Source organism: Sprattus sprattus, assembly GCF_963457725.1.
Source record: "Sprattus sprattus genome assembly, chromosome: 14".
In the NCBI taxonomy this organism is placed as follows: Eukaryota; Metazoa; Chordata; class Actinopteri; order Clupeiformes; family Clupeidae; genus Sprattus; species Sprattus sprattus.
This window is the reverse complement of record NC_137912.1, coordinates 31,380,372-31,399,259: the sequence shown is the minus strand read 5'-3', so window position 1 is coordinate 31,399,259 and position 18,888 is coordinate 31,380,372. Positions and strand designations below refer to the sequence as shown.

The 18,888-nt window shown below is 40.7% G+C and overlaps 1 protein-coding gene across 1 annotated transcript in view; it reads right to left on the bottom strand.

Moving 5' to 3' along the window:
* Positions 1 to 18,888, bottom strand: part of kirrel3l (kirre like nephrin family adhesion molecule 3, like) — a gene marked incomplete at both ends in the record, with an annotated part of 42,074 nt that overhangs the window by 1,826 nt on the left and 21,360 nt on the right. The window contains 4 exons of the mRNA XM_080851483.1: positions 248 to 334; positions 7,556 to 7,656; positions 7,838 to 7,945; positions 18,440 to 18,638. Coding sequence (XP_080707609.1) covers positions 248 to 334; positions 7,556 to 7,656; positions 7,838 to 7,945; positions 18,440 to 18,638 — 495 coding nt within the window. The remainder of the gene's footprint in view (positions 1 to 247; positions 335 to 7,555; positions 7,657 to 7,837; positions 7,946 to 18,439; positions 18,639 to 18,888) is intronic.

Genomic DNA, 18,888 nt, shown 5'->3' with positions numbered 1-18,888 from the left:
ACCTCCACAACATGTTTTTCTTCAAAACATCTCTGTATGTTTGCAAAGATCTGTCATACAAACAGAATAACCGCAATTGAACACAGAACTTTGCTTCGCCAGCATGTATCAGTACAGATATAATGACATGGCAAGTGAATAATAATATTAATAATAATATTAATAATAATAATAAATAGCAATATAAACTCAGTTGCCACACCTTCAGATGGGTGCTTATTTGATCTGCTAATACAATTGGGGTTACCTTTAAGTCAAATCCATCTTCATCCTCATCCAGTAGATCACTGTGTTCAGTGTGAGATGTGCCAGGAGATTCACTGCTGAGTGGAGCCTAAAAGGTAATACCACAAATCAATAGGAATCAGGGACGTCGTTAGGCCTGTTTGTTCTTCAGCCCCCCCAAATGTTTTGGCATTATTGGCTTTAAAAAATATATATATATATATTTTGGTGATGACATTAAATTAAACTATTGTTTCTCACATGGACAAGTTATTTATAACTCTAACATGATACATATGTGCGTGCGTTCTGGTTTGTATGTTTTCTTCCCCTTCAAATTACAATCCAATAGGCTTTCATCATAGTTAACGATATAAACCCTGGGGATCTTGCGGAGGCTGCTGCGCTGGCTTTCTCACTCTACCAAGTAACGTCTTTTCAACAACAGCCAGGATTATAGCCAAGGAATTTAGCTCAAAGTAAATGAGGCAAGGAGTGAAATTGTAAGTACAGGTAGTTACAGAATTTAGTTGTTAACGATTGTTACTTGCTTAAATTTAGGTTAACTTGAGGTAAATGAAAGGGAACATTGTAGTGGACTATGTTAACACTAAGCTAGCTTGCTGTTTTGTTAAACTGTCTCGAGCAAATTTGAAATACAAGAAATATCTATCAACATCTCTCTTTTCCTTGCATTAATATATCTCTCTAGTATTTCGAAACAATAATATCAGTCCCTATAGAATGTTGTTGTTTATAATAAGTTAATGCTAGTGAATCCTCTTTTGACTTGATTATAGTGAATGCATTGGTTGCCTTCCATTTCAGCCCAACATACAATATTTATCAATTGATAAATAAGATGTACGTAGCCTACTTGAAATGTGCTTTTTTATGTTTGTTATTCCTGTTTTTTTTTTTTTCAATTGAATGGTATATTTGACACTAAACTAACTAGCTTATCTTTACCTCTGTGATAATGTCCAAATAAGCATAAAATATCACTGGTATGTAAAAACTACACGGACAACAAAATAGATATAAATGTTGATCAAAATCTTATTCCCTTCTGCTCATAATAAAACAAGTAATGTTAGTGCCATTTTTACATTGTTGTTCAGATTTAGGCATTATATCATTTAGATTCATATTTAGTGATTGTTTATTATAGTTATAGCATATTTGTATTTATAGCTCGCATTTCAGTCTAAAATATGTTTAAGTGCTTAAGCATTGCATTGCTTGGAATAACCAGAGGTGAGCTGTGACGTAGCGAGCTCACGCATCAATGTATCAATTGTTTGTTTTTGATGTATCAACTGTCACTTTGTTGCACTTGTCAGAATGTTGTCAGAATTTCAGTAAAAGACGGAGCGAACACAGTTTTTCTACCGTTGTTGAAATACAGTACACGCGTAGACTCGTTTTCTTTCCGTCTAAGAGTGGTTACTTAAGGTTTAAGATAAGAACTACATACTGACCAAAAGAAGGGAACTTTAAGCCACTACATTAAGTAGAAAAACTATCGCTGAAGGCGAGAGAGGATCATCGTAAGCCGAGGAAAGCTGCGTTGCCCTGGACACCAGTTGATGAAGGAAGCTAGCCAGCTGAAGCATTAGCGGTGATTACAACTGCAGCCGACCGGATTTCCAGACGACTTCTATGATGATGGATGAGTACCCAAAGAACCATTGAATGAACTGATACGCCTATTTAAAGATCTTGCTGGCGAAATAAGGATGATTATGTCATTGTACTCAATGTAGCCAAGTAACGTTGCGAAGTAACAAAGGAAAACATTAGAACTTTCAAGACGTGCTATTTGCCGTTGGCCACACAGGACATTTGAGAAAAGTGCTATTGCTAGCTTGTCATATAAGCCCATAAGAAGCTCGAGTTTGTTTCTGAAAATTAAGACAGCCCTGGAATCTTTCTCTGGAAAGCATTTACATGTTTTGAGCTGAAAGGACTGTTAAACGGGATTTCAGAAGTTTGTAAGAGCTTGCTATAAGAGACTTGTCTATCATTAGTAGCCAATTTAAAATGTCTGATTTGGATGAAACCAGGATGGAAGGCAATGTGGAGCTAGACAAAAGAAGAAAGATCAAGTTGACCACAAAGGCCCTACAACAGAAATGTGATGAACAAATGAAACTTAGGAAACATATATTGGCACGCCTTGTCTCCAAAGCAGAGGAAATTGAAAACCTCATGATAAATGATTCTAATGCACTTTTAGTGGAAAGGATTCATCTCAGTGATTACTCCAAATTTCTGAATGATTTTATTGAAGTGAATAATACAGTAAGTGAACTATTATCAGAAGAAGAAAGGAAAGCTGATCAGCAGTATTGGAGTGAGCCAAACTTTATGAAGTATGATAACTTTTTGACTAATATAGAGCTTTGGATAATAGAAGCAAGACGGCACGCCAACCCCGCTTACGAACAGGCTGCTTCTGAATATGTGACTCCAAAGACTTGCGCGACGACACAGCAAGGTGAGTCTGCCGTTGAGTATGTGGATCCAGACGACAGTGCATCAGCTGTATATGAAAAATACAGTTCAGTCACTGTACGCAGTGTAAGCAGTAGACATTCAAAGTCATCCACAGTGTCATCTACTGTTTCATCTGTGCGTAGAAAAGAGGAAGCTAACCGCGCAGCCCTACTCGCACGCGCAGCCGCACTTAAGAAGAAACAGGCACTGAATACCAAGCAGATGCAGTTGAAGGCTCAAATGGAGGAACTAGATGTCGAGACTGCTATCGCAGAGTCAACAGCAAAGCTACAAGTTTTTGAAGAGTATGATAACATGGACAACAACGGAATGAATTCCTACCTCTTCAAGAACATGCCTACAGCAGAAACCATCAAACATCATGTTCCAGATGTCAGACCAAACTTGACCAGCAGTCTTCGAGTTAGCCAATACAACAGTGCTTCTCATTTTCCAACTACACACTAGTCTTATGCGCAAGTAAAGGAAGAAAACAACAACAAATTCGTAAGTACAAATTCCAATGGACCGCAGATTGAACTTGGCGAAGTGATAATGAAACAGAAGGATATCACAGAGATGTTAGTCACACAACAGAGACTAGCCAACTTACCTCAACGAGAAGTCCCTGTATTCAGTGGCGATCCTTTTGAGTTCTTGCCATTCTTGAAGGCCTTTGAGCACATCATCCACAGCCGCACAGACAACGATGAAGACCGCTTGTACTATCTAGAGCAATTCACCAGCTGTGAACCAAGAGAACTTGTGAGAAGTTGCCAACACATGAGCGAACAACAAGGCTACAATGAAGCGAGAAGGCTCTTGACCTATCACTATGGCAACGAGTACAAAATAGCTGCAGCCTACGTTGACAAGGCTCTCAAATGGCCTCAAGTCAAAGCAGAAGATGCCAAGTCACTTCACAGCTTCTCCATCTTTCTCACTGGATGTAACAATGTCATGAAGAACATGGAATACCTCGAAGAGATGACCAGCCGAGCAACCTTCGGATCATCCTCTCAAAGTTGCCCTTCAGACTTCGTGAAAGATGGAGAGTCATAGCTTTCGACATACAAGAAAAGGAAGGAATATGAGCAAAGTTCTCTGATTTAACAACGTACATCAACAGACAAGCTAGGATAGCTTCAGACCCACTGTTCGGTGATATAAACGAGTACTCCGAATTGAAAGAAAAAGGCAGGTCAAGCTTTAATTCTGCCCAGGAAGGCGGACTGAAAAGAACCACTGGCTGTGCTACTAGTGTTAAGCAAGACAAAGGGGATGCCTCAGAACCAAGGAAGTACAAGCAGGCAAGCAACGCATTTCAAGAGCCATGCCTGTACTGTAACAACAGACACACCCTGAGCGCATGTTACAAGATAAGAAGTCTGCCAAACAAAGAGAGAATTGAGTTCATTAAAGGTAAAGGACTTTGTTTCGGGTGTCTGACCCAAGGGCACATGGCAAAAGACTGTAACAAGAGAGCCACCTGTGAAATCTGCAGCAAGAAACACCCAAGCCTGCTTCACAGCCAAAGGGACGAGAACACCGACCAAGAGAACGTCAAGCACGAGAACGGTCAAGGTTCTGCCAGTAGACACTCAGCTGAACAAAAAGATGCGCCAGCTAGGAGTGAAGTTACGGCAGTCACCGGGGCCGGAGGCAATGACTGCATCCTGTCTATCGTGCCTGTGCGCATCAAATCCAAGAGGAGCAACACAACAATAGAGACGTATGCCTTCATGGACTCAGGAAGTTCAGCTACGTTTTGCTCCGAAAGGTTGATGAGACAGCTTGGTGTCCATGGTAAGAAGACTGAAGTGCTACTCCGTACTATGGGCCAGGAGAAGCCCATGTCCTGCTACGTGCTCTCAGATCTAGAAGTGTGCGGTCTGACAGAGAACAAGTACATAAGCCTGCCAGACGTATACACCCACACAGACATACCTGTAACGAAGGACAATGTTCCTGTTGAGAAGGACTTGGAAAGATGGCCGTATCTGCAGAAAGAAGTACGGTTACCACAGATCAACGCAGATGTTGAAATATTAATTGGAATGAACGCTCACTCTGCAATGGAGCCATGGAAGATAATCCACAGCCAAGATGACGGGCCTTACGCAGTAAAGACGACTCTGGGATGGGTCGTTAATGGCCCTCTCAAGAAATGTGACGATCACCACAAGTCAGGACAATTCAAGTCCAGCCACTGCAGTCAAAGGGCTTCAGTCAACAGAATCTCAGTCAGTGGCGTGGACAGCATGCTGCTGCAGCAATACAACCACGACTTTCTGGAGCAAGCCTGCGCAGAAAAGTCAGAAACGTCCGACGAGAAGAAGGCAGTGTGTGAGAGTGGAGGATTCCGCTTAACTAAGCGGTCAAGCAACAGCCGGAAAGTGCTGTCATCACTTCCCAAACAAGAAAGAGCAAAGAAGATCAAGAGTCTAGACCTGGACAGGGATGAACCACCCATGGAAAGGGCCCTTGGAGTGGACGTGTGCATAGAATCAGATTCCTTCAATTTCCCGGCTCGTGTGAAGAGCATGCCCATCACCAGACGGGGTATCCTCTCGGTCGTAAGCTCAATATACGACCCCCTTGGACGCCTGTCGCCGTTCATTCTTCTTGCGAAGACAATCGTTGAGAGTGTCTGTCGAATGAAACTTACCAGGGATGAAGAAGTTCCAGAAGACGTGGCAAACAGATGGTTCGCCTGGCTGTCTGACCTGAGCCAGGTCGCCAGCTTTTCCGTCAGGAGGTGTATCAAGCCAGAGGGACTTGGTCCAGTGATGTCAGCACAGCTGCACCATTCCTCTGATGCTAGCGAGAAGGGCTACGCCGTTGTCACTTACCACCACACCGAGAACAGCCATGGTCGAGTCCACTGCTCATGTCTTCTAGGAAAATCCAGAGTGACTCTGTTTAAACCAGTTACAATCCCGCGCTTTGAGCTCAGCGCGGCTACCATTGCGGTGAAAATGGATAAGCTAATGAAGGGAGAGCTTCGGATGGACCTCAAAGAGTCTGTGCTATGGACAGATAGCACCACCGTCCTCCGGTACAGCGACAGCGCTCGTTTCAAAACATTCATAGCAAACAGAGTATCGACTATCAGAGAGAATACGAGGCCAGCTGACTGCGCATCAAGGGGGATGAAGGCAGAGCACTTCATGAAGTGTCAGAGCTGGATTGAAGGTCCTGACTTCCTAGACAAGAGTGAGTCTCACTGGACTGTCCTATCAGAGTTCTCAAGAGAGATAAGTGAAGACGAGGCTGAAGTGAATCGTATGATCAGTGTGAACATCATCAAGACCGTATATTCAAACACAGACCCTCTCTTCAAGCTGATTCATCACTACTCTGACTGGCACAGCCTGGAGAAGGCGGTCGTATGGATGAAATGGCTCCAAGATGATCCTGGTTGACGCCAAAGGGTTCGTCGGGTCCTTGCCAAAACGAAGACCAACACTTTAGAGAGACCCATTAATAAGTTGTGTCTTCTGCTCGAGATGGAAGAATCTTAAAATGTAGAAATTGATTTTAGTTTAATTTAGGTAATTGTCATCCCCATGATGAGCAATTAGGGGCCGGAATGTTAGTGCCATTTTTACATTGTTGTTCAGATTTAGGCATTATATCATTTAGATTCATATTTAGTGATTGTTTATTATAGTTATAGCATATTTGTATTTATAGCTCGCATTTCAGTCTAAAATATGTTTAAGTGCTTAAGCATTGCATTGCTTGGAATAACCAGAGGTGAGCTGTGACGTAGCGAGCTCACGCATCAATGTATCAATTGTTTGTTTTTGATGTATCAACTGTCACTTTGTTGCACTTGTCAGAATGTTGTCAGAATTTCAGTAAAAGACGGAGCGAACACAGTTTTTCTACCGTTGTTGAAATACAGTACACGCGTAGACTCGTTTTCTTTCCGTCTAAGAGTGGTTACTTAAGGTTTAAGATAAGAACTACATACTGACCAAAAGAAGGGAACTTTAAGCCACTACATTAAGTAGAAAAACTGGCACAGCCTGGAGAAGGCGGTCGTATGGATGAAATGGCTCCAAGATGATCCTGGTTGACGCCAAAGGGTTCGTCGGGTCCTTGCCAAAACGAAGACCAACACTTTAGAGAGACCCATTAATAAGTTGTGTCTTCTGCTCGAGATGGAAGAATCTTAAAATGTAGAAATTGATTTTAGTTTAATTTAGGTAATTGTCATCCCCATGATGAGCAATTAGGGGCCGGAATGTTAGTGCCATTTTTACATTGTTGTTCAGATTTAGGCATTATATCATTTAGATTCATATTTAGTGATTGTTTATTATAGTTATAGCATATTTGTATTTATAGCTTAAGCCACTACAAGTAAACAACTCAAAAGTTGAAACTTTCCCTTTAAGAATTAGGATTTTGGAGTGGATATGAAAGCTACTTTCCTTAACAAGCAGGACAATTATTCCTTTCTCTTTAAAAAAAAGTTGTGTTTCACATAATTTACTGAATGCAAGCTAAACTACAGAGCAAAATCACACTCTTTCTGAGTGAACCAATCTATGAACTGTCTGAAACAATGGATATCCGCGGCCTCAAATGGGCCCCCCAAAAAATTGCTGCGTGCTCTACGCGCGTAAAACATTCCACACCCCTTCTTGGAATCCTAGAAACGCCCCTGATAGGAATTAAAGATATCTGGCAAATAATATATGGGAATCTAGGTAATGTCACAAGGATAAACACTTTGGTTCTAATCCCAATAGCAGTTTAAAAGTGAAAGTGCTGCCTGACAGGACAACAGTCAGAAGAATGGAGTAAGTCTGAAACTCACTGTGGGCTCCTTCACCTCCTCATTCACTCGGGAGTTGTTGTCATCATGATGTGCTATCTGGACTCTGATGTCACTTTTGGAAAGTTGTGTACTCATTTGGACTGAGTGGGGAAATACAGTGAAATAAATAAATACATATGGGTAAAAATAGGTCTGCTAATGTAATGGCTGAAAGTCTACATCGGATAGAACTATGGCTGGTTTAAAAGGTATTCATGCAAATTAATGTCAGCAAGTCGTACATACAATATGAGAACATTCCTACATAAATGTTTTAGTTACCTTTGGTAGAGTGTCTGCAGCACATGGAGAGAAGGATGACAGAGCAGATGAGGAGGATGCAGCCCCCACCAACTAATGCCCCAATCATGAGGACCATGGGGAAGGCATCTGTCAGAAAGTTGAAAATGTTTGTCTTAGAATTAGCAAGGATATGTAGTGTCTTGCGATCCCCTGAAGGTTATCACCATTTTCCAAAACTCACAAGATGCCTACACATATTTCCCCACTGTAGCATATTTCCAAGGGCAAATTATGTGATTTGTCATCTAAGATGAAAACATAAATGACAAAAACCTGAATGTACATGAATGAAGCAATATGCCATGGGTGTAAGTGGGGTTGGTGAAGGATACTCCCACAGCTGGGATTCAGCCGTAGGCACAAAGCTGGAGTGCCTCAGGTCATCACAACTGTGGGGATATCCTTTACCAACACCACAATATTTGTATCCTTGGCATTTTGCCTTAAGCCACAGGTTTGCTTTCATAAAACAGTTCTACTACAAACTACATTAAGATAGTGTTTATTTCATCTCCACCCAAAGAAATCGTTTCCAATCCTGTGTTTAACGTTGCCTAGCAACGAATATCATCACCAGAATACTCTGCAACCAAGTTAAGATGTAACCTACACGAAAGGTCTGCTACACCCTAGCAGACCAAAATGTTGTCACTTTTCTCAGAGCAACATGCAAACTTTTACACCACACTTGGTGATGCATTCGGTGTAATGTGAGAGCTGCTTAAGACGTTCTGCTCTCCCTCCTTTTCAACCAGTTAATCGCTTGGTAACACACTGCCCGTGATGGGACTGACTGAATGGCTTGGTAACACACACTACTCGTGATGGGACTGATTGAATGGCTTGGTAACACACTACTACTCGTGATGGGACTGACTGAATGGCTTGGTAACACACACTACTCGTGATGGGACTGACTGAATGGCTTGGTAACACACACTACTCGTGATGGGACTGACTGAATGGCTTGGTAACACACTACTACTCGTGATGGGACTGACTGAATGGCTTGGTAACACACACTACCCGTGATGGGACTGACTGAATTTTTAGGTTTTCAAAACTGGCCAACCAGACGCTGCTAGTGATCACAGTGAGAAAAGAAACCCCTGTTAAGAAGCTCGAGGTTGTCTTCGGAGCACACCTAATCTCAGAGTGTTTTCAAGTAGTACTTAAGTAACAACACTTTTGGGAAAAGCTCCAAAATTGTAAGATGATTCTGAATAATTTTAAAAGATGGCCTTTTCTTCCAAGTGTCTGTGGTGAAATGCAACTTCCACTTAAGGATCCAGCAGTGTTCACTCAACTATTTTGAAAGCACAATGAGTACTGCACAATGAGCAATCAAGCATAAATGGGTTGAGTAATTATTGGGTGCGGCAATCAACTAATTCTTTATCACCCAATTGCAATCATTCAACCATACCCTATTAACGTTCACACAGAGCTCAGGTATTGTTCCACAATGGCACAACTAACAAACAACTAATTTCTTCCAACTGAATGTGTTATACTGTATGTAGGGTGACCAGATTTGAGTTTTTGAAAAAGAGGACGCTTCGTCGTGGGACCCCACCCTCGACAAAAGAAAGGACCTCTATAGGACCTAATCTGTGCTATAAATCTATTTTCTGCATGATTCCAATCATTGCGAGCATTTCAATAATCAAAATAATTTGCGCCTGTCCTGTTCAAACTGACAGGAGACAGTGAGGCGGTGAGGGAGCGATGAGCTGTGCCTCATCTCAGATTGTGCAATCCCTCACAAATACCTCTGCCTCACCGGTCGGGTTTATGCTGTTCTGCTGTTGCTTTTCTTCAACACTTACACTACCGTTCAAAAGTTTGGGGTCACTTAGAAATGTCCTTATTTTTCAAAGAAAAGCACTGTTTTTTTCAAAGAAGATGAAATACCTGCATAGGTGTATAGAGGCCCATTTCCACATTTGTGGGTTTGGTTATACTCTCAAAATGGCTTGAAAAGATAACTTTCATGTGAAACTCGCCAGTCTATTCTTGTTCTTAGAGATGAAGGCTATTCTATGCGAGAAATTGCGAAGAAACTGAACTTTTCCTACAACAGTGTGTACTACTCTCTTCAGAGAACAGCAGAAATGGGCTCTAACCAGAGTAGAAAGAGAAGTGGGAGGCCCCGGTGCACAACTCAGCAAGAAGACAAGTATATTAGAGTGTCTAGTTTAAGAAATAGACACCTCACAGGTCCTCAACTGGCTGCTTTTTAAATGGTACCCGCAAAACGCCAGTGTCACCTTCTACAGTGAAGAGGCCACTCTGGGATGCCGGCCTCATAGGCAGAGTGGCAAAGAAAAAGCTATATCTGAGACTGGCCAATAAAAAGAAAAGATTGATATGGGCAAAAGAACACAGACATTGGACAGAGGAAGATTGGAAAAAAGTGTTCTGGACGAATTTAAAGTTTGAGGTGTTTGGATCATACAGAAGAACAATTGTGAGACGCAGAACAGGTGAAAAGATGCTGGAAGAGTGCCTGAAGCCATCTGTCAAGCATGATGGAGGTAATGTGATGGTCTGGGGCTGCTTTGGTGCTGGTAAAGTGGGAGATTTGTAAAAGGTAAAAGGGATTTTAAATAGGGAAGGCTATCACTCCGTTTTGCAACGCCATGCATGTGGACAGCGCTTGATTGGAGCCAATTTCCTCCTACAACAGGACAATGACCCAAAGCGCACCTCCAAATTATGCAAGAACTATATAGGGAAGAAGCAGGCAGCTCGTATGCTGTCTGTAATGGAGTGGCCAGCACAGTCACCAGATCTCAACCCCATTGAGATGTTGTGGGAGTATGATACGCAAGAAGTGCCCATCAAGCCAATCCAACTTGTGGGAGGTGCTTCAGGAAGTGTGGGGTGAAATTTCTACTGATTACCTCAACAAATTAACAGCTAGAATGCCAAAGGTCTCCAATGCTGTGATTGCTGCAAATGGACCCTTTTTTGACGAAAGCAAAGTTTGTAGAACAAAATTAATATTTCAAATAAAAATTATTATTTCCAACCTTGTCAATGTCTTAACCTATATTTTCTTTTCATTTTGCAACTCATTTGATAAATTCAAGTGTGAGTTTTCATGGAAAACATGAAGTTGTCCGGGTGACCCAAAACTTTTGAACGGTAGGGTATATTTGACCTTAACCGCGAAAATGGAAGATTCTAAGCTTAAACATTTCACTTAGCTATGTCCAACTGGCTTGCAAAGAATCTGTTTACAATTTTCAATGAATTAGCCTAATCTACAGCGATATGCGTGAGACTAATCACTCATGCATCTTCAATTGCTGAAAGAATTTACGTTTTATTAGGCCTATTTAGATGGGACCGGGAAGACTGGCTTGTTACCTGCATCATCGTATTTGCAAGCACATTATTTATAGAGTTTGTCCCTGTCTTAATGCAATGCTGTCCGTACCAAAACAAAGTTTAGGTATGTTGACATAGAATGTTCGCCGCGAGCGGTTGTTGTCTCAATAACATGATCCACTCTACGTTAATACTGTCAATATGTGTCATACAAAATTCACTCCTCGCCGCCTGGTGAGAGTATGTTTGTCCTGAATACGTCAGTATTTACATCGAGTACAACCACTGTAATCGTTAGACATTTCGAGCTTTCAGCCCTGAGGTGTTTTCAGTTCACCGCAACTCTCTGAAAATTTGAGTGGCTTTCAACCGGTCAGCGGACTTCATCTAAAGCTTTGGACACTGATGAAAGATGGGTAGACTTGAATATATACTTCTTATCTTGGCACATACGAAATTTCATCGAAATCCATGGTCGAGAAAGTATTAAACTAAATCGCGGAAAATTGTTAGTCATTGTTAGTCAGTGGTGGTCCGTCAGGGCCTTCAAGGCCTTCTCTGCTGGCCTAAACATCATCAGAAAATAAATGTAATAAATACATTTAATTTTAATATTTTCTTTTCATAAATATTTATTCAATTATTCCCCATAGTACATTATCTTCATTTCATAGCTTCCAGCGTTGTTAATTTATGTAAGAGCTTTCATCCAATCATATTTCAGCTATCATGTGTTGCCACGCTCCGAGAAACCTTCCCCGAGAACAGAATTCTTCCCTGAGGCCTTCAGAATTCACATTGAAGGCCCGTGTACATCTGATTGGTTTTCACAACTGGCTGTTTCAGTTAATTTAAGTTGAATGAACTGAAACAGACAGTTGTGACAACCAATCAGATTTCGAGTTGGCGACAGTGGGCCTTCTAGAAGGCCCGGAAGATTTCTTTCCTCGCGGTGAACGTGACACGTAAACGTCCTTTGATTTGATACTGAGGCAGACCGGTGCAGTGCTTCAGTGCTCAGTTTAGCTGGCTAATGCGAAAACGACGTACATCAGTTTCAATGCTTATTATGCTAGTTGTTTCAATTGGTAAGACTAAATATAATTACATTAACCAACTCAAATAAACTAGTTTACACCAACTTGATAATTCCAGTTTTTGATACAATTACAACGCCATTTTCAAGACGGAACTTTCAAGAAAAACTGGATATCGTGAGGATGGGAAGTTTAATGAAACTGCTTTGCAGGTGGGACAATGCGATGTTTAGTGGACAAACTTGTTTAAGCTCTCATAGGCTACTTTCGGTGGACTTAATAAAACTTTGCAGACTAATCCCTGAAAATCGCCTTTTATTTTTAAGTTGTGACAGTAATATCCAAGCGATCATATAACTGAGAGTTTACTACTCTTAATGTATTGCTAATACGGGTATATTGATTTTAAATGCTCCGGAAATATTAATAAAGTCTGTTGTACTCGACTATGTTAAGGTGATGCAATGCTCACTTATACTGCCTTTCTGTATAAATATAATGGTTCGAGAGCCATGGCGTCATAATGATAGTATTAGGAGGTGGATTCACTCAGTTTAACATCGTGTAGGACATCGCTGAAGGCCCAGTCGTGAAATGCACGGACCGCCACTGTTGTTAGTCAATTGTGATGAGTAGATTAGCGAACGTCCTGTCAGATGGACTGCAGCAGGCGTCGTTCGTGAATATGAATGGCCGCTTATTAATATAGTTGTTTTCAGTGAGGTACCATGGGTCTGATGCCCATTCCAACTAAATGTTCATCGTTTCACTTGAATCAACTAACAAAAGTCTACCTTCCGTTCAAATTTCATGCAAATATCTGATAAAATGAGGAAGTTACAAGCAAAAACATGTGAATAATAAGCGTTTTCGGTCACATGACTTCCATTGTAAGTAATGTACAATATTTTGATATAATCGGTGATATTACAAATACCATAACTCTCTCAATCCTCAACTGATTTTCACAATCCAGGTGTCATTGTAAAGGGAATGTCTGGCTCTGTCTAGTCATGTGATCCATTTTGAGTTTATGGGTGTTTGAAAATTTTGTCATCATACCTACAAAGTTTAAAAACGTGAATTGATCTTCTTCAGTCTTACTTTGTACTTGAGGCCTTTTGCGGGCATCTGTGGGAGTGGGAGTACTCGATGGTCTCTTCAAAATTCGCCTGATATCCATTGCTAATTAATCCATTCCGAACAGGTAGGCAGGTAGGCTAATCCACAACGTGTATGTGTTTACATACTTCCTGGACCCTGATTGATGTCGCCGCCGCAGCCAAGGCACTGATTGGAGGGTCACAGACCATATTACAGCGTAGATGAAAATGATACAGCGTTTATATGTTCAACAATTTGAAATGTAGATGTTTTAAAATTACACCAAATTTATTTGTGATTATTCCAACGGCAGAATACAAGGCCCAGGGAACTTTTACGTGCGTAAACGCAACTTACAGGTGCGTAAACTATATTTAGAGGCAGAGGTGTAAAGTAACGAATTACATTTACTCACAGACTATAATTGAGTCGTTTTTTTGTGTACTTTGTAATTTTTTAAGTTTTTTGAAATTGGTACTTTTACTTTTACTTAAGTAGATTTTGACTTTGACTTTGACTTCTGTACTTCGCTACATTGAAAAATGACATCCGTTACTGAGTAAAATAAAGAAACATAGTTCAATGTGGGAAACCGAAAGGAGGGAATCGCGCACAACAATTCTTACTGCAGTGGTGGATGCTGCATAGAGAGGATAATGGAGGCCGCTGGTGCCGAGTCACAAGAGATAGAGATAGAGAAAATGATATTGCGGGCGACCAACAAGCTGAAGCACCTAACTTTCCGCCAGTTAAAATGAAAGAAGATGAAGAAAACCTGTGGCCACATCTCAGCAAGCAGTTTGCCTTCCAACGTAAGAGAGGCAACAGCTATATAATGCTGTGTAAACTGTGCCTGCCCCGCCAGAAATAACTTTCTGCTTATACAAATTCATCTTCAAATCTGCGCAAGCAACTGTTGGTAAGTATCATGGGTACAGTATTTGTCCCTTTCCATTAGTAGTTCAGACAGCATTTTTGTTGCTAAGTTAGCTTTGCTCCATTAAGCAAAATATGCATTTTCAACAGCTGTCATCCAATAGACAAATAATAATTCAATTCAGTCTTCCATTCGTTTCAGGTCATAGCATTGTTATGTTCAGTCTCTCATATTGTGTTAAAAACTGCAGATAAGTCATCAGCAATGAAATATACCACATAAACTGATATTAGGCTAATCATTTGGCTGCCTACCATGCACTGAAACAGAAACGATGGGAATGCGCACACCATCGTTGTCAGACAGTTGGACAAGTCAATGTCAATGTGTATGTCATTATCTGGAATTTATCACGATGTTTAGTCAGATATTGATAACGATAAGTGGAGGCTTTGCAACGTGCACGTCTTTCATGTTCATGCTCAGGGGTCTCAGTTAGCAAGAATTGAGGATTATGAATTGTGATGCATGTAGAAAATAATGCTATAATTCTGTATATATACTGTCGGTCTTTCATCTCAAGTAGCTATTTCTGTGTTATGATGCACTCTTGATAGCAGCTCAATACTATGTTGTTTGTCATTCTACAGGTCTAGTCTATGTCAGTCAACACCTTGACCGGATGGTAGACAACATTTATCAGATGAAGATTTTTTATTTTCCTATATGAAGGTCAGAAGGTACAGGGGAGTTAGAAGGGTACCTAGCCTGTGTCACAGTCAATATGGATCTGGTGAACTCCTTTCAGAATATCAAAAAACTCTCCCTGAAACTCAATACTGGCATACCTGCCTCACCTTGAAAATCAGCTGCTGCTCAAACTCAACAAGAAGTTTGTAGACAAATGCTCTTAAGGTGGACAGAAGTAAAGTAACCAAAGTTTAAATATACAGTGGGGCAGCGGTATTTTTTTTATCTGTCATGTGCAGGGGCGCTGACTGGCGGGGAAAGGTGGTACTGATTCTAACGGCCCAGCCCAACGCAGCACGGCCCACGGCCCGCGGATGGCAATTAATAAAATAATATTAATATTCTTGCCTTTTTTTTTTTAAATGTCTCATTACAAAGTAATGGTAATTGGAAATTAACGTATTAAACTCACAACTGTCGATTTCCATAACGTTTTCGTTAGTTATTTAACATATTGTCATTTGCCCTTCCCCCTGAGCGCTTGCGAAATGGTTCGGCCGCAACGCGCGATGCGTTGAATCGAACAGCATCCGAAATGCGATATGCTGGCACTGGCAGGCAGCAGGTGTACAGAGCGGCTGGGCTGGCTGAGGTCAGGTCTTAACCTAGGGTGACCAGACGTCCCGGTTTTACCGGGACCCTCCCGATTTTGAGTTGCGTGTCCCGCGTCCCGGCAAAAACCTGTCGGGACGCTAATATGTCCTGGTATACACCAACCACTATGAAATCGTCCCGGTTGTCAGCGATTACATAGCCGATGTGGTCTTATTATAGCCTGATCATTATCTAAACCCATGTCGAAATACTAATAAAGTGTCCAGCGTATGATTTGAACAATGTGTGCGTGTGTCAGTCAATCAAAGTGGTCTCCGTCTGCATAACCTGTGCAACCAGCGTTACAATGTATTTGTTTCTGCCTAACGTCTCTTCAAGACAGCCAGGATTATAGCCATGGAGTTTAGCTCAAAGTAAACGGTGCAAGGAGTGAAATTGTAAGTACAGGTAGTTACAGAATGTGGCTGTATCTGTTATCTGTAGTTGTTAACGATTGTTACCTGCTCAAATGTAGGTTTACTTGAGGTTAATGAAAGGGAATATTGTAATGTAGTGGGCTATTTTAACACTAAGCTAGCAAGCTAGCTAGCTATTTTGTTAGTGTGAACGAGCAAATTCGAAATACAAGAAATAACTACCGACATCTCTCTATTCTTTGCATTAATATATCTCTCTAGTATTTCGAAACAATGATATCAGTCCCTACCTATAGAATGTTGGTTTTTATAATCAGTTATTAATGCTAGTGAATCTTAATTTGACATAATTAAAGTGAATGCATTGGGTGCCTTCCATTTCAGCCCATTATACAATATATTTATCATTGATAATGAAGATTTATTTCAAATGGGCACCCCAAAAAATTGCCGCGCGCTGCGCGCGCAAACAGGCCTCTCCCCTACAATCTTTCATAGGGCCCAAAATTCCTGGCAGCGCCCCTGGTCATGTGGTTCATGTCTTGACATCCGTGTCCTCCTAAAAGTTCTTAAATGTTGTGTTGACATGTTTAATGTTTGACATGTTTAATGTCATTGCACTTATATTTCTAAAGATTCTCCTTTAATTAAAAATAACTAGTTTTTGTATTGGATTTATGACCCCTTGTCCTTTTTTGCACTATATAGAAACTTCTTAGAGTGTTAATGGTCAGTAGCTAAATCCCATAGTTTTGATATAAATGTGTTCCAAAGTCTGAAAATCGATGTGTTACCTTAAGATTTGTCACTACCGAAACCCATGTTTTCTTCAATTAAGTAAACCTTTTGGGGTTTTATGCAAAATCTTATGTTTGTATGTGTGTACACCTCTTCAAAGATTTGTTTGCTAGCCGTGTGCTTGCTAGAATTGTCACTACCGAAACATATGGTAGTGACCTGATGATTTCGGTAGTGACAAAATGAAATGGTAAGTAGTTCAATCCCATAATTTTTAAATAAATGTGTTGTGTTGTGTTTCCCAGAGCACCTTTTGGAAGATTTTGGGAGAGAAATGAACATCCATCCAACAGTGCAGTCACTACCGAAACAATGCAGCACTACCGAAACACTGGATGTTTTGTAAAAAATTAAGGATATTGAGTAATCAACTAAAATGTTATGATACTGATTGGATTAATGTATGTTCAATTTCATCAATCAACAACTCAATATGAATCAATATGATCAGTATTTTGCATTTTACAAAGAAATATTGCACTTAGATTTTGATGAATTGTATAAATTGAACTTGGAAATTTGGTAAAAAATTTAATTTTTATGGATTTCATTGTGAAAACCTTCAAGAAATATTTGTAAAAATACTTTTCAGAGAAGGGAAGGAAACACAATCTGAACAGGTCAATAATAATACTTTTTTACTATAGTAAATGTGATGTTTCGGTAGTGACAATTTTTGGGGAAAAACATTCCAACACATTCTGAAAATACAATATAAAAATGGACTGTTCTTTTACTAGATATGTGTACTTTAGATATGGTAAAATATACATACGGACAAAGTTTTGGGAATAAAACATAAAAAAAATTCAAAATATTTCCGACCTGACTTTGCAACAATTCGGTAGAATGGCCCATATATATTGTACCATGAAGAGCAACAACTCCTTACAAGGCCCTCCAGGCTGTTCTTATTTGCAAATTAGACAACCGAACAATGCCATAGTCCTGCAATTTTCAAACTTTCAAAGATGACAACAACCAGCCAGTGGCTCTTATTTGCATTGTATTTCCTAACTTTTTTTGCTGACTTTGCTTAATTTGCTCATCTACGTCACCATTGGCTGCCTCCAATGGAGCATGAATGGAACACTGAACTTGGCTTCACCTGCACCCGCCAGGAGTCAGAAGACCAGAAGGATCTATTACCTTGCTCTTTGAGAGTGACCATTGCAGAAGGATCTATTACCTTGCTCTTTGAGAGTGACCATTGCAGAAGGATCTATTACCTTGCTCTTTGAGAGTGACCATTGCAGAAGGATCTATTACCTTGCTCTTTGAGAGTGACCATTGCAGAAGGATCTATTACCTTGCTCTTTGAGAGTGACCATTGCACCCGCCAGGAGTCAGAAGACCAGAAGGATCTATTACCTTGCTCTTTGAGAGTGACCATTGCAGTGTCCATTCCAGGAGTCAGAAGACCAGAAGGATCTATTACCTTGCTCTTTGAGAGTGACCATTGCAGTGTCAGAAGACCAGAAGGATCTATTACCTTGCTCTTTGAGAGTGACCATTGCAGTGTCAGAAGACCAGAAGGATCTATTACCTTGCTCTTTGAGAGTGACCATTGCAGTGTCAGAAGACCAGAAGGATCTATTACCTTGCTCTTTGAGAGTGACCATTGCAGTGTCAGAAGACCAGAAGGATCAATTACCTTGCTCTTTGAGAGTGACCATTGCAGTGTCAGAAGACCAGAAGGATCTATTACCTTGCTCTTTGAGAGTGACCATTGCAGTGTCCATTCCAAAACGGTTCCAGGCTGTGCAGTTGTAGGGCATTTGGAAATCTGTTGCAAGGGTCTCTGAAAAGACCAGTGTGGAGAGAACCCCAGTTGGCCTGTTCAATATCTGTACCGAGAAACGGTCATAGGAGCCCGATCCAAGATTCATATCTCCAAATGTCCATACCTAAAACAGATACGTATTGATTGAGAATCGCTGCAAATAAAAACACATCTTAGTATGATACATTGACACAAGTTTGTTACCTGACACCTTGAGGTGTTATATAGGCATAGTTCCAAATCATTTTGGTGGTATATGGTCATATGAAGGACAGAAAAGCGAAAATGGATCTGTATTTCCCACCAACTAAATTGCCAAAAGACACCAGTTGGCATGCTAGATGTGATGCTGTTGGTGTTTTTGTATGGTGTTG